This window comes from Bos javanicus, chromosome 2 (assembly GCF_032452875.1).
Source record: "Bos javanicus breed banteng chromosome 2, ARS-OSU_banteng_1.0, whole genome shotgun sequence".
Taxonomy (NCBI): Eukaryota; Metazoa; Chordata; class Mammalia; order Artiodactyla; family Bovidae; genus Bos; species Bos javanicus.
In genome coordinates this window covers 72,023,094-72,037,560 of record NC_083869.1, presented here as the reverse complement: position 1 = coordinate 72,037,560, position 14,467 = coordinate 72,023,094, and the positions used below count along the sequence as shown (strand labels likewise).

Below are 14,467 nucleotides of genomic sequence, written 5' to 3'. Positions count from 1 at the left end.
CATGTGGAGAGTGACCGTCAGCCCAGTGACCAAGGAAGGACACCTGTCTTGAAATGGTTGCCAAACCCACCCAAAGGAAATGACCATAGACAGAGGAGGCCTGTCTAGGCCCCCCATAGACAATTTGGGGGGCGTCCCAAGTCATGCTCCCTGCACTTGTCCCAGAGCCATCAGAGGGCAGCCCCAGACACTGAGTCTGCACGGAGGCCGGGCAGCCAGCACACCGCTGCCTCTGCCGGGAAGGCTCCCCAGGGAACCTGGCTCTAACCTTAGCTGATACCTCAGCCCTCACCTTGACCACGTGATACAGCAGCCCTGGAACTGCCCGGGCTGATGCGCCTGTTGCTTGGGGCACAGGAAATGTGGTCTGGGGGAAAGTACACAGGAGGCACAGTTGCCTGGAGAGCTCCTCGCCTGGATTCAGCCCTGCTGCTCTGGGTGGGGGGTAAGGCATCTCGGGGGTGGGGGGCCCGGCCCGCTTGGCAGCAGCCGATCCCAAGCAATAGGCACAGCATACACCCTGCACCTTCCATCTCACAAGAGCACAAAGGTCTGGCCATACCGCTGGGAAGACGACTTCCCCTCAAGCCCCACATCAGTTGGGCTTTGGATTCCACAACCCAACTGCTGAGTCAGCACTCCTGAGTGTCCTATAAGGGCTTAGATGGGGAGGCCGTGACCCCAAAGCTGAAACTGTCAGATACCTGTGCCCACCTGTGCGATGTGCCTGGACTGGCACAGGCCATGTAAGTGTCTGCTATGATTTATCTTAAGAGAGGAGTCCAGCTGTGTCCAAATGAGAGATTAGTGCAAACTAAAAGTTTGAGAATCCTACTCAGCCATAGAAAAGGATAAAATAATGCCACTTGCAGCAGCACGTATGGACACAGAGATTGTCCTATCGAGTAAAGTAAGTCAGAGAAAGACAGATATCATATGATATCGCTTGTATGTGAAATGTAAAATATAACACAAATGAACTTATCTATAAGACATACACAGAATCACAGTCATAGAGAACAGACTTCTGGGTGCCCAGGGAGAGGGGGTGGGGAGGGATGGACTGGGACTTCGGGGTGAGCAGATGCAAACTATTATCTACAGAATGGACAAACAACAAGGCTCCACCATAGAGCCGTGGGCCGCATAGCTCCTACAGGGAACTATATTCAGTATCCTGTGATGAGCCATAATGGAAAAGAATATGGAAAATAAAGTACATACGTGCATAACTGAGTCACTTTGCCGTACCGTAGAAATTAACATGACATTGTAAATCGACTATACTTCAATAAAAAAAAAAAAAAAAAAAGCTTGAATCCAGCCCAAGGTGTGTGGACATTGGTACCATGGGTCTCCACCCTCTCCTTTGCCGCCTAGAGACAGGCCCCGGCTCTGAGGAGCAGCAGTTTCCTGTGTGAGCCCTGCCACCTCCCTCGTGGACCGACTGCTACAGCAAGCCCCCCTGTCATTCATGGTCATCAGGTTCTTATCACAGACCCAAAAAATAAGATTCCCTGGAGGGGGAAATGGCAACCCACCCCAGTATTCCTGCCTGGAAAATTCCACGGACAGAGGAGCCTGGCGGGCTACAGCCCTTGGGGCAGCAGTGAGTTGAACACAGCTAAGTACACAGACACAAATAGTAACTGTCCTAGCAAAGCGGCAGTGAAACCCTACTCCCTTCTCCAAAGCTGCAAAAAAGAGAGACAAGGACCAGGTTGGCGAGGAAACACTGCAGCCGGCAGCGGCCTGCCCGGGCTCTGTTGCAAGGACTCACTGCGTGAAGATAACAGGAAGCAAGACTGCTTTCCACACAGGAGGGTGGCTAACAGCTAGGGACGGCTTCCCCACACGTCAGGACTGTCCCAGGGCTTCCCAAGCCTGCCTTCAGCCAGTCCCACGGCTGCCCTCCTGAGTCCCTGCATCACCTCATCTTACAGTAAAGAGAAAAGAGGTACCATGACTGAGCTGTGTGCCCAGTAAGCAGCAAAGGTGGGATCTGGACCAGGGCTGCCCCAGAGAAACTCAGCCTTGAGCTCACAGCGCTATCACCAACCAGACAGAGAAGCTGCCCCAGGGGCACAAGGCCAGGAAGCAGCTTGGCCAGGAGACGGGGGTAGGATAAGCTGATGGGCCACAAGACAGTGGGCCATGGAGCTGGAAGCAGCAGGGCCCCAGACCATGCCCCTCACCGGCTCTGCTGAGGGAACAGCCTGACGTCAGTGCCTGCTGTGTGTGCTGAGAAGCCAAACCCAGCCTGGGTCTGAGCCCTGCTGCCCCCACCGCATCTCCCCTGGTCCCTGTGTTCAGGTGGAAATGCAGGAGTGATCCATGCAGACCTCTCCACTGAAAGGTGAGGACGTCACCCGAGGTCAGAGCTTTGCTCACGGGAAGCAGGCAGTCTGCTGGCTGGACCTGCGCTCCCTGGGATAGAAACAGGAACGTCAACTCACAAGCAAAGGAGGAGTGTCACCCTTCCCCTTCCCTGGCAGCTGTGACCCAGATGGGTGAGCAGGACTCCCAGCAACCCGGGCCTTGCGGGAGGGACAAAGACCCTTCCCAGCATCTTCTCAAAATCCCACCCAGAAGCACCGTCTGTGTTATTATTTCAGAAAAAGGGTTCCTATCCACTCCTCTCTGTTCTCCCAAGGTCAATACACACTTTTTTTTCTTAATGGTGAGACATGGTCATGCAGGAAATGATTCTTTAAAAACAACTTCTCACCAGCTGTTTGGCAGAATCCCTCCAGGATTTTTCCTAGGAGTACATTGACTTTGGAGAAGGCGATGGCACCCCACCACAGTACTCTTGCCTGGAAAATCCCGTGGACAGAGGAGCCTGGTAGGCTGCAGTCCATGGGGTCGCTAGGAGTCAGACATGACTGAGCGACTTCCCTTTCACTTTTCATTTTCATGCATTGAAGGAAACGGCAACCCACTCCAGTGTTCTTGCCTGGAGAATCCCAGGGACGGGGGAGCCTGGTGGGCTGCCGTCTATGGGGTTACACAGAGTCGGACACCACTGAAGTGACTTAGCAACAGCAACATCCGACTTAGCGCAAGCCAGAATGACGTTCTGTCTCCTCCCAGAACTTTGTGCAGATAAGGCAGCGCTGTGCAGCGACCCCAGGGTGTACAAGCCGGCCGTGACCTTGGTCAGGCACTTGGTCTCTCTGAGCGTCAGTGTCCTCCTTGGAATGTGGGCAAACCTCCCCCTCCCCCACGTGAATAAAGCAAGTTCTTCTTACTGTTATCACTGCCATGGTCACTGTCATTATATGTGAAAGTGAAAACTGTTTTCTGGCCTCTTGCTTCCAGAGACCCTCTCAGCCTGAAACGCCTGCTATTTACTTCTAAATGTGTATGTGTTTTTCATTAAAAAAAAAAAAAAATCCTAGGTCTTCTTCATACCTCTGCCCCCACACACCCCAGCTCCCAACCATGTACTTGGTGATGTTCCCTTTTGCTGATACATCGTTGTGACGGGCCTGACAATCAGGAAAACCATTTCACTGAGTTTTAAAAATCACCCACTTAGAAACTGTAAAGTAAAACCTCTTTTCTCCAACCTCTGCTCTGTAAAAGCACTTGGGGTTCAAGAAATTATCTATCTTCATGGGGGAAATCTGCAAGTGCTGATTTGCAATAGGAATTCATCATGTGAGCAGTAACTCACCGCCCTGAGGGCTCCCTGGATAACCCTGGAAAGTTTATAGATATTTCTGGCAATTCAGAAAGAACCTCAATGATGGTAAATAATTTTTATGTTCTTACAAGACAAAAAGCCAAAACCAACAGGAACTCTGCAGAATTTCATCTTCTTTGCTATAAAAGAAGGAGGGATTGCTTGGTCTTGGTTTTCATCCTGTAATGCAGGGATCCCCAACCCCAGTACCAATCCATGGCCTGTTAGGACCTGAGCCTCACAGCAGGTGAATGGTGGGCGAGCGAGCCAAGCTTCTCCTGTATTTTCAGCTGCTCCCCACAGCTGTGTGAGAATTCTTCTATAACCATCTCGCCCTACCCCCAGCTATCCGCGGAAAAATTGTCTTCTGCGAAACCAGTCCCTTGCACCAAAAAGTTTGGGGGACTGCTACTGTAATGTATCCCCAGCCTCAAAAACACATTTTCCATTTACATTCAGCTGATTCATGGTGAGAAAGCAGCCCAGGTCTGACGTTTGCTGTTCTCCTCTCCTCAAAGATGACCGCCAGGGCAGGGCACTGGGCGGCGTCTAGAGACTTAGTTCTAGACTGAGTGGCCCCCCGCCTTGTTGTTCCATTACCTGAGTCAGACCAGGGGACCCGCCCCATCTCTGATGACAGCAGGTGAGTTCTGGACCAGGTGCTCCCATGGCAGCACAGGGCACTTGATGGGGACAGAAACACAGACTCTAAGGAGCAACCCCTGGTGGCTCAGTTGGTAAAGAATCTGCCTGCAATGCAGGAGACCCAGGTTCAACCCCTGGGAGGGGAAGATCCCCTGGAGAAGGAAATGGCAACCCACTCGAGTATCCTTACCTGGAAACTCCCATGGACGGAGGAACCTGGTGGGCTACAGTCCACGGGGTCGCAGAGTCAGACACGACTCAGCACTAAACCTACCACCAAGGACTAAGACAACCTGTCAGAGGTCAGCTGGCCGGGGGTTCTGAAAGCTTGCCGCACACTGGAATCAAGGGAGCTTTAAAAACTTTGGATTCCGAACCCAACCTGCAAGGACTCTGATTTGGGGTGTTGGGGTTGAGTTGAGGGATTTGCTTGTTTAGCCAGCAGCGCTGCATTGGGAGACCCCCGCCCTGTCCTGGTCCCTTTAACTGATAAAACAGACCTGGGTCCAGGTGGAGAAATGAATTAGGTACAGTCACCTGGGCTTATTTACACTACAGAAGTTCCCCTTTAGTTGTTACCTGTGCCCCCCGCAAGCGTGACCCCCTCCCCAAGTGTGACTCTGTCTTCGCTTCCTGCGAAGACATCCTTCTCTGAGCCTCAGCACAGGTGAGAGGGGGCAAGCAGCGGGTACGCACACATGGTGGTTGTTGCCCGAATGTGCCAGCCCTGCATCTCTATCAGCCCACCTTTATCCTATGAGGGGCAAAGTCATCATCCCCATTTCACAGACGCTGGGTCGTCTGGTCAAGGACACATATCTGCATAAATGACAGAACTGAGCTTTGAATCCAGATGGTCCCTTCTGCGGTTCATGCTTAAATCCACTGGGGGCCTCCGGCATCCATCTAGTTCAGGGTTCTGTTCCAGCCTCCTCCTCCCTCATCTCTCAGCCAGCCCAATCTTCACCCGACAGCTTATTCCCAACGCTTCTCTTTTCTCTCATTTTCAGCTGCCATTTAATTAGCTTCAGCCCAGGGACCTCTGGTCCACTCTCTGGCTCTTCCAGGGTTGCTCTGTGTGTCATGTCTGTGCCATGTGACTGTACGGCTAAGTGAGCAGTCCTTGGGGTCAAGGCCATAGGGCCCAGCACACAACCGTCCTGGGAGGTGCCCATGGCGAGTGACGGTGGATGGCCTGAAGCCCAAGTGCAGAGCCAGGCTCAGTCCCAGCTGCTCCCAGAGGGGTATGCGCAGACACACAAACCCATGATGTCCCTGAGGCAGCCATGGGGCCAGCAGTCAAATGAGGCCAGAGAGATGGGAGGAGGGAGGCTGGTCAACCAGGCCTCAAAGGGCATGGGAAGGCGCTTGGCTTCAGTCCTGAGAAATGAGAAGCTGCCAAAGCTTTGTGGCAGGGAGACTCCACCCTGTGACCCACTGTCTCCATGTACCGGGCAGGCCAGACTGATGGGCCCCTAAAGGCAAGAACCTCATACAGTTCCTGGGGTCACTGAGTGATAGGCAGAGGCATTTCTTGTACTTGTTGGTTTGTTTATTATCATTTGCTACTTTGCACCAGTTAGAAGAAGAATGAGAGGTACTCCAGAGTGAAATCATGAGTTAAAGCTGACAAATGTCTTGCTTCTGCCCCAGTAAACACATCACTCATGACACATGCTTCCACAATTTATGACAAAGCCAGGAGAGAAGAGGAGTGAGGATTAACCCTATGCCGTAGAAGACTTTTGGGGGAGTAAATTAACTGTACATGAGACGGGGAGAAGAAGATTTAGATTTCACATGTGAACTGTTGAAAATATTCTGGTAGTGCCGATTTAAGTACAAACAATGGATTTTGAGTGGCCTACCATTTTTTGAACAATATCCCATCATTCAGGAAGCTTCTTGCCCACAACTACAAAAAAAGGTTTGAATTAATGAAGTTTAGCTATATTTGGATGCCTCAAAATAAACTGGAATTTGGAAAAGACCCTGATGCTGGAAAGATTTAGGGCAGGAGGAGAAGGCAGTGACAGAGGAGGAGATGGTTGGATGGCATTATCAACTCAATAAACATGAGTTTGAGCAAACTCTGGGAGATGGTGAAAGACAGGGAAGCCTGGCATGCTGCAGTCCATGGGGTAACAAAGAGTCAGACATGACTTAGTAACTCAACAATAACAACAACAAATTAAATAATCCCAGGGCTCGGTTTATGGGTTCCTAATATTTGGAGGTTACTGTGATTGACCCCCAAATTAAACCAATGATCCCACACACACGTCAAAACCAGTCCTGGTTTTTAGTTGACTTTCAATCTTCTGCAGCCCGACACCTGAGTCTACATTTGACTGGGGACTTTTTACCTTATTAACGTTATCCTTCACCTTTGTGGAGTTTTACAGATGGAAAGCACTCGACCAGCTGCTCTCGGTAGTGGCAGGTTCGTACTGATTCTGTTTCTGCAAAGACAACCAGAAGAAAGAAGACTCAACCTCTAAAAACATTAGACTTTATATGTCAAGAGCCTTAGGAATATTCATTCCTTCAATCCAGCAATTAGATTTTGGGGAATTACCCCTAAGAAACTGAGTGCAGAAGAAGCTACGTGGAGTAAGAAAGACAACAGCGCCTCTTATCTTAGAAAAGAACAGGAAGAACCCCAAGATGCAGCAAGGGAACAGGTGAGGAAAGCTAGGGACAACCCCGTGGGGCCACTAAAAAGACGCTCACGATGAATTTATGGGAACCCAAGATGGTTCCCTTTATGTTATTTCATCACCTTGGAGACATCATTGATTATAAGACATACAACTGTTTCATGTATCATGAAAGAAAAAGAATCTCAGGCTGGGGCAGCTAGTAAGAGGCATCTAAGTAAAATTGGGACACCCTCCCCCTCCCCCCACCCCCGCAAGGGCTATTCCCTGCCAGATGTAGGGAGGGAACAAAATTAGCCCTGAGAACATGAACAAGCCAGGACTCAGGCAGGCTGGAGTCTGAGTTTGCACTAACGCCATGGCCTAAAAACACCACGGCCTAAAAACACCGCGGGTTGCAACTTAATGTACGTGAAATTTAATGCAAAGTGCTCTCAAGTTGACAGTGCCCCCCAGGCGACCATCAGAAGCCAACAGAACCCCCTTTTGGAAGAGCTGGATTTCAAAACAGGCCGACAGTGCTTGTAAGACACCATCAATTGGGCAGTCAATTCATGACTCAGAGATGTGAAAATAAGTGAGTTGCAGGATTAACGTTAAGCAAAAATGCAGACTAAAATGGTACTTGGATAATGAAATGTCTTGCAGAGGTGACCATGTGCAATGAACTAAAGTGTTAATAGTGATTTTGTGTAGGTAGTAAGAGGAGAGCTTTCCCCCTCTCTCTCTAAACAACTCATTTTCTAGATTTTCCTAAAGCAAGCATGTATTTAGTGACCATAGAGGAAACAGGAGAAATAAAACAGGGTGATGTACATAGGGAGCGAGTGATCGGGGAGGGCTTCTTGGAGGTGATTCCTGAACTGGGAAGGGGGGCAGCAAAGGAGTAGTCAGAGCTGTGCAGCTTCATCCCACATCAGGTTGGGGCCCAGGTTATGGGGCAGATGCTGGATATGTATTTGTTAAATGAATACACAAGTTGAGGAAAATCTGCTAAAACATGAGCCTAAGTCTCCAGGGGCCTCAATCAGAGTCTGGCTCTTCAGTGGGCCCATTCTCACTGGACTGAACTGCTGCACAGGGCCAGGCTACCAGCTGGGCCAACAGCATGACCCAGGAAAGTCTGCGGCTGAGAACTATAGTTGTGTCTAGTTTCCCCATCTGTGAAATGAGGGTCCTGCCTCTGCCATCCCATGAACTTCAGATGATACAGAGCTTTGAAATGTTGAGCCCAGTGCACCTGAAGGGCTGGGGTGCTCCAGGGTGTACTCCTGGGAGGCCAGACTCCTCCCTGTAGATGCAGCATTTGAGCTTTAGACAAGCTGCTCTGCTCCATCGCTCAGCACACGGGAAAGCTGCCACATCAGCGGCGTCCTGCTTGCCTTCCTGTGCTTTCCTGGACACGTCTACTGCATATAGGCCTGAGCTAGCAACTGCGGACACAAAGATGAAAGTGGGGCCCTGCCCTCAGGGCGCCAGGAACAGCCAGGCAAGCAAGGATAGGGCCCCAATGCCTGGTGGTGTGAGCTCCAAGACTGACCACCTGGCAGGGAGGACAGGCTTCTCGAAGGAGGCATGCCTCCTCTAAGGCCAAAACAGAGACCAAGGTCACCAACAGGACAGGATAAGTGAGTGTGTTCTGAGTTTTTATACATTGTTTCACTTTACACTTACAATTCTATGAGTTCATCTCCATCTCACTGAGGGGACTGGAGGTGGGAATACTTGCCAAGGCCACGGAGCTTGGGGACAACAGCACCAGGGTTCACAAGTCGCCTGGGAGATGGAGGGGACCACAGAGCACCGGGGCGCCAAGGGTGACACAAAGGGCCACGTGGGCTGTGGCTTCCTTGTGAAGAAGCTGAGGTGAGCAAACCCAAATGGGTCTGAAAGGGAAAATGTCCCTGGGCCTTCTGTACAGATCATTCTCTGGCCCAAGTCACTACTAGGAGGACATTCAGACAGGGACCCTGTCTCCTGGGGCCAGACTCCTGCCCTGGTCCAGCTGCTCAGGGGAACTGACCGTCCAGCAGGGTCCAGTGCGATCACGAGTCCTTAAAAACAGAAAAGGCGGCATAGATGCAGTAGGAGAATGAGCCACAGCAATTCAAAGTGGAAGAATGATGCAACCCAATGCTGGTGGCCGTGAAGGGGGCAACTGACCAGGAACGGGTGGCCAAGAGCCATCCCTGGCTGACAGCTGGCACGGAAAGGGGAGCCTCAGTCCCACAGCTCCAGGGAACTGAATGCAAAGAAGCTAAATGAACCCAGAAGCTGATTCTCATCAGGGCCTTTCAGAAGGGAATGAAGCCCTCGATTCTGGCCTGTGAGACTTGAACAAAGAACCCGCTGAGCACCCCGTGCCCAGGCTCCTGACCACTGTTGTGAGTTGCTACGGTTATGCCAAGTTGGAAAGAAGGGACAGGGGGAGTGGGAAGGGACAGTACAGGGCCCATGATGCTGACCCCACATGCTCAGAGCGAGGGGGCAGGGAAGCACCATCCCGAGCAGGTGCAAATGGACTCATTCACTCAACCGACTTCCCTCAAGCACTAGCTGCAACATAAATGCTGCCCAGGGGTCCAAGCTCCAATCCCACGGAGAAAAAGATGGCCAAACAGACTCAACCCAGTGAAAGAAGTCCCCCAGGAACAAAGCCCCTGAAGTGAAGGGAGGTCAGAGAAGGGTCATCAATCCACCAGGAGTCGAGAATGTTTTCCTGGGACTGAAGCCTTGTCTGGGGTCTTGGTAGTTCAGGAGGGAGGGAGGCTGGGGTGGGGGGCCGGCCCTGAACAGAAAATGCAGAGATCAGCACAGCAAGTTCTGAGGGAGGGCGGGAGACTGGCAAGGAACCACAGGTGGGCCAGGGCAAGCTTGGGGGGCCTCCCAGGCCAGCTGAGGATGCTGAGCAGGGGTGAGATCATGTGACATACACACACTGCAGGCTGCTGCCCAGAATCAGCATGACAGGCCTGCACTGGGGGACCAGGGCACTTAGCTCTGGGGTGTATGCCAGCCTCAAGGTGGCTGGGTGGTCAGCACCTGGCACAGAACAAACAACCTCTGTTAGCTTGAAAGGTCAATGTAAAGACAGGGGTAGGTCCTTGAGACCCTAGCCACATCAGGGAAAGTAGCAAAGGAGAGGAGTCTTGTACAGAACTGAGGGTCCGGGCCCAGGGGCACAGGAAAGCCAGCTGCAGGGGCAGCAGACAGTAGTCTCTCCCTGTGGCTCCACCTCAAACCCATAAGCAGGCTCTGAGTCCCTCAGGACGATGCAAGGACTCATTGGATGGTGACCGGCCCTCGTATGATTCCCCTTTCCTAGAGGGAGAGAACCAGGTCCCTGTCCTGAGGAACTGCAGAGATGGGACAACATACTCCAAACTTCAACCTCTGCCACAAAGACAGTAAAGTATGGGACAACATATTCCAAACTCTAACCTCTGCCACAAAGATTGTAAAGACAGATGACCCTGAGGTCATCTGGCTACAGGATTTCTGCCCATTCCAACAGGGCCAAGAAGACCTGGCCTGGCCACCGCCTCCCTGGGGGGCTGCCAGTCAGTCCCACCCCTAAAGGATTTACTTGCCCCAGTGTGGTAAATATTAGTGGCTCGCATTTCTCTAAACGCAAAGTTTTTTCCATGTATGGATTCATCTCAACCTCAAAATGGTCCTAAGTGCTATTATTAGCCCATTTTGTAGTTGGACTGGCAGAGGGGTTTTGAATTTTAAATTTTGTTTTAGCTGACAAATCCCTCCTTGAAAGGAAACAGTAAAAGAAAAACCAGGATGCAAAACAGATGGATTGGAGCCTGGGAGGAAGGGGTGGAGGGTGAACGTGGTGTCCCATATAGTCAACAGTCTCCCCACAGTGCCTCCCAAGGGGTCCTAACAAACAAGCGGCCCTGAAGACTGGAGTCTGAGATCAAGGCTCACTCAGCTGGAGTCCCTTTCCTGAGGACCACCCAACTGGCCTGGCTGAGGGGAGGGCAGTGAAGCTGTTGGAGAGCTTTGAGACATGGGACTGTCCACCCTTCACCAGGCTTCACCAACTTCGAGGTGGACTGGGGAAGGCTGGCTCCTGAGTTTGGACCATGGCCCCCACTTTTATCTCCAGAACCCCTTCCTTGGGAGACCCCACACCAGCAGAGCCTCGTTGACGGGCTCAGAGCCCAGCACTTGAGTGTGGCAGATTCTATGGGAGATGGAGGGCAGGAAGGGAGAGCAGCCCGGGCTCTGAAGAGAAAGCCTGGAGAAGGCAGGGAGGGGCCTCCAGCGTCAGCGCAGCTGGCAAGAGGGGCTCCTGGATACCACCACGGGCGGCCCCCAACTTACAGCCCAGGACCCCTGAGGCCAAGGGAGCACACGTCCTGCCCAGGCTTCTGAGCGGCTGGGTGGCAGGACTTGAACTGGAAGCCAGATTTCTTGCCTCTGGCTCCAGCCCCTGGCCCCAACAATGTGTGCGAATCAGACTAAGGCAGGACCAGACAAGTCAAACGAGAACTAGGGACTCAATCAGAATCTCCATTCTGCTCTAAGTTGCCGGATGACCAGCGGCAGGAAGCACCTGGTTGTCGCAACTTCGCCAACGGACCCTGGGGGATCTAATGCCCTTCCAGCGCCCACCCTCCACCTCGGGGTTGAGACACCCCGGCGCTCTGCCTCGGCCACTTCACAGACGGCCGGAGAACGGCCGGTGGGGTCCAGCCCCGGAAGCCGCCCGTTCCAGGCACAACCCGGGCGCTGACCGCACACACGAGCGCCTCTCCGCACAGCACAAGCCCACCGCCTCCCGCGCGCGCACACACCCGCCCTATGCATTCAGTCAGCAGCACCCAAGCCCTCGCTCACAAACTCCCACACTCCCCCGGCCCCCACCCAGCTCGCTCCCACGCCGTCCGCCATCAGCGCAGCGGGCGCCCAAGCCTCACCGCCGGCGCCTGAGCCCGGTGGTCGTCTGAGCCCCCCGGTAGTCTGCGGGTGAAGGTGGGGCACCCGCGGCAGGCCGCGCCTACCACTCTTCGGTCCCGCCCCCAGGGCTGAGCCCCACCCCCTACCGCTCCTCGGCCCCGCCCCCGGCCCGGCCGGAGGATGTGAGCTCACTCCTGCCTCCCTACTCCCGACGCCGCCAGGAAGCGGCCGCCTGAGGTCGCCGCCAGCTCGCTAGCAACGGACCGGCCAGGGAGCCACCAGCGCGCCAGGAACCCGGCCAGAATCCTCTGTCCCTACCCTTCCCGCGCCACACGCAGTAGCTGCTTTCCAAATGGGTACAGAGTGAAGGAGGGCGGCAGGGCTGGCGCCGCTCCCGCTCGCAGACGCCCCGCGCCGCCCGGCCTCTCGGGTAGCGGGGAGAGCGCCAGCGCGGACGCCCCGCCCACCGCCCTTCCGGCCAGGCCACGTGACCGCGCGCGCACGTGTTTCGGCCTCTAGGTGCCGCGGGCCGGAAGCCGGTCCCGGCCGGCGCCCGGCCGCTGTCCACCAAGAGTCGGCTTGGGCTAGCCGGCGAGGCGGCGGGTCCGGGAACGGCGCAGAGGCGGCACCCGCCGGAAGGCAGGCAGCGGCCTGGCCATGAACCCCAGGGGCCTATTCCAGGACTTCAACCCGAGTAAGTTCCTCATCTACGCTTGCCTGCTGCTCTTCTCAGTGCTGCTGCCCCTCCGACTGGACGGCGTCATCCAATGGAGCTACTGGGCCGTGTTCGCCCCCATCTGGTTGTGGAAGCTTCTGGTCCTCGCGGGCGCCTCTGTTGGCGCGGGCGTTTGGGCGCGAAACCCGCGCTACCGCACAGAGGGAGAGGCCTGTGTGGAGTTCAAGGCCATGCTGATCGCCGTGGGCATCCACCTGCTGCTGCTCATGTTCGAGGTCCTGGTCTGCGATCGGGTGGAGCGCGGGACCCACTTCTGGCTGCTGGTCTTCATGCCGCTCTTCTTTGTGTCCCCCGTGTCCGTGGCCGCCTGCGTTTGGGGCTTCCGACACGACCGGTCCCTGGAGCTGGAGATCCTGTGCTCCGTCAACATCCTGCAGTTCATCTTCATCGCCCTGAGGCTGGACCGGATCATCCACTGGCCGTGGCTGGTGGTGTTTGTGCCACTGTGGATCCTCATGTCATTCCTTTGCCTGGTAGTCCTCTATTACATCGTCTGGTCCCTCCTGTTCTTGCGCTCCCTGGATGTGGTTGCTGAGCAGCGAAGAACCCACGTGACCATGGCCATCTGCTGGATAACGATCGTGGTGCCGCTGCTCATTTTCGAGGTTCTGCTGGTGCACAGGCTGGATGGACACAACATGTTCTCCTACATCTCTATATTCGTCCCCCTTTGGCTCTCATTAATCACATTAATGGCCACAACGTTTAGGCGAAAAGGTGGCAACCATTGGTGGTTTGGTATTCGCAGAGATTTCTGTCAGTTTCTGCTTGAAATTTTCCCATTTTTAAGAGAATATGGGAACATTTCCTATGATCTACATCATGAAGATAGTGAAGATGCTGAAGAAACATCGGCTCCAGAAGCTCCTAAAATCGCTCCAATGTTTGGAAAGAAGGCCAGGGTGGTGATAACACAGAGCCCTGGGAAATATGCCCCCCCACCCCCCAAGTTAAATATTGACATGCCTGATTAAACCTCTCTTCTGGGGAGTGCTCACAAGTGGAAGAGAAGTCATATATACACAAAATCCACATTACTTTGGCCTCTTTGCCCATCCATGCCAAATCTGGAACTGAAAACAGGCTTCAAAACACCATTTCATGCTTTGAAATTGCTGCCTATCAGTGACTCATCAGTATTCACCAGAGATGCAGGAGGTTCTTTTAGTGTGTAGGTGTGTGTGTGTGCACACGTGCAGTGTGCCTCCATGTGTGAGGAACTTGTTTTCTAGGCTCATGCTTGCAGAGCTAGCTGAGAGCAGTAAATTGAGTTGTTCTGGTAGGTCCTCAAATGGAATAACTACCTGGGGGTTTTTAAAGTGGTACTATACCAATGGAAAGTATTTAGAAAAGTATTTTTATACACTGCTAACGTAAAATTGTATTTCAGATTGTGCCTGCTGTGACATAATAGCAAATGTAAAGAATTCTCTTTCCCACCACTTGCATATAAACCTCATAGTTGTTATTTTCAGTGTTTCCGCTGTTGAAATGGTTTTTCTTTCGGCTTTACTGATACTGGTCTTTAATAGCCTAATTGGTGAATTTTTCTAATGCAGTGAGTCCACCCATATTTATATGACTATTTTAGCAATGTAATATATATTATGTAGAATTCTAGTTCTGTGCAGTGTATTATGTTAAAGTTTTTTTTTTTTTAAGTTTGTGAAGATATATATGTCTTCTGCAGATGTTGTTAAAAATTGCTTAAAACATGAATATGTACCTGGTGTGGGATCTTATCAGTTCTAGGCATGAATACAGGGATTGAAGATCCTGAGGATCTTACTAGTCAGGTGTTAGATGATTCTAACAGTTGGGAGG

At 52.7% G+C, this 14,467-nt stretch overlaps 2 protein-coding genes across 5 annotated transcripts in view; one reads left to right on the top strand and one right to left on the bottom strand.

The window, feature by feature from the left end:
• The window catches only part of RALB (RAS like proto-oncogene B), a 75,144-nt gene extending 62,829 nt beyond the window's left edge, over positions 1 to 12,315 (bottom strand). The window contains exons 1-2 of one of the 4 annotated variants that reach the window (XM_061439923.1): positions 12,226 to 12,315; positions 6,700 to 6,795 (exon numbers count right to left, since the gene is read on the bottom strand). The gene's annotated coding sequence lies outside the window, so the exon portion shown is untranslated. Of the gene's footprint in view, positions 1 to 6,699; positions 6,796 to 11,874; positions 12,024 to 12,225 lie in introns of those variants that run through there. The other 3 variants (XM_061439930.1, XM_061439936.1, XM_061439958.1) reach the window with 3 other exon arrangements.
• Positions 12,316 to 12,468: 153 nt separating this feature from the next.
• On the top strand, positions 12,469 to 14,263 carry TMEM185B (transmembrane protein 185B). Its single transcript, XM_061439912.1, has one exon. It carries the CDS (start codon positions 12,565 to 12,567, stop codon positions 13,615 to 13,617), a length of 1,053 nt encoding a protein of 350 aa, XP_061295896.1. The 5' UTR covers positions 12,469 to 12,564; the 3' UTR covers positions 13,618 to 14,263.
• The last annotated feature ends 204 nt before the right edge of the window (positions 14,264 to 14,467 follow it).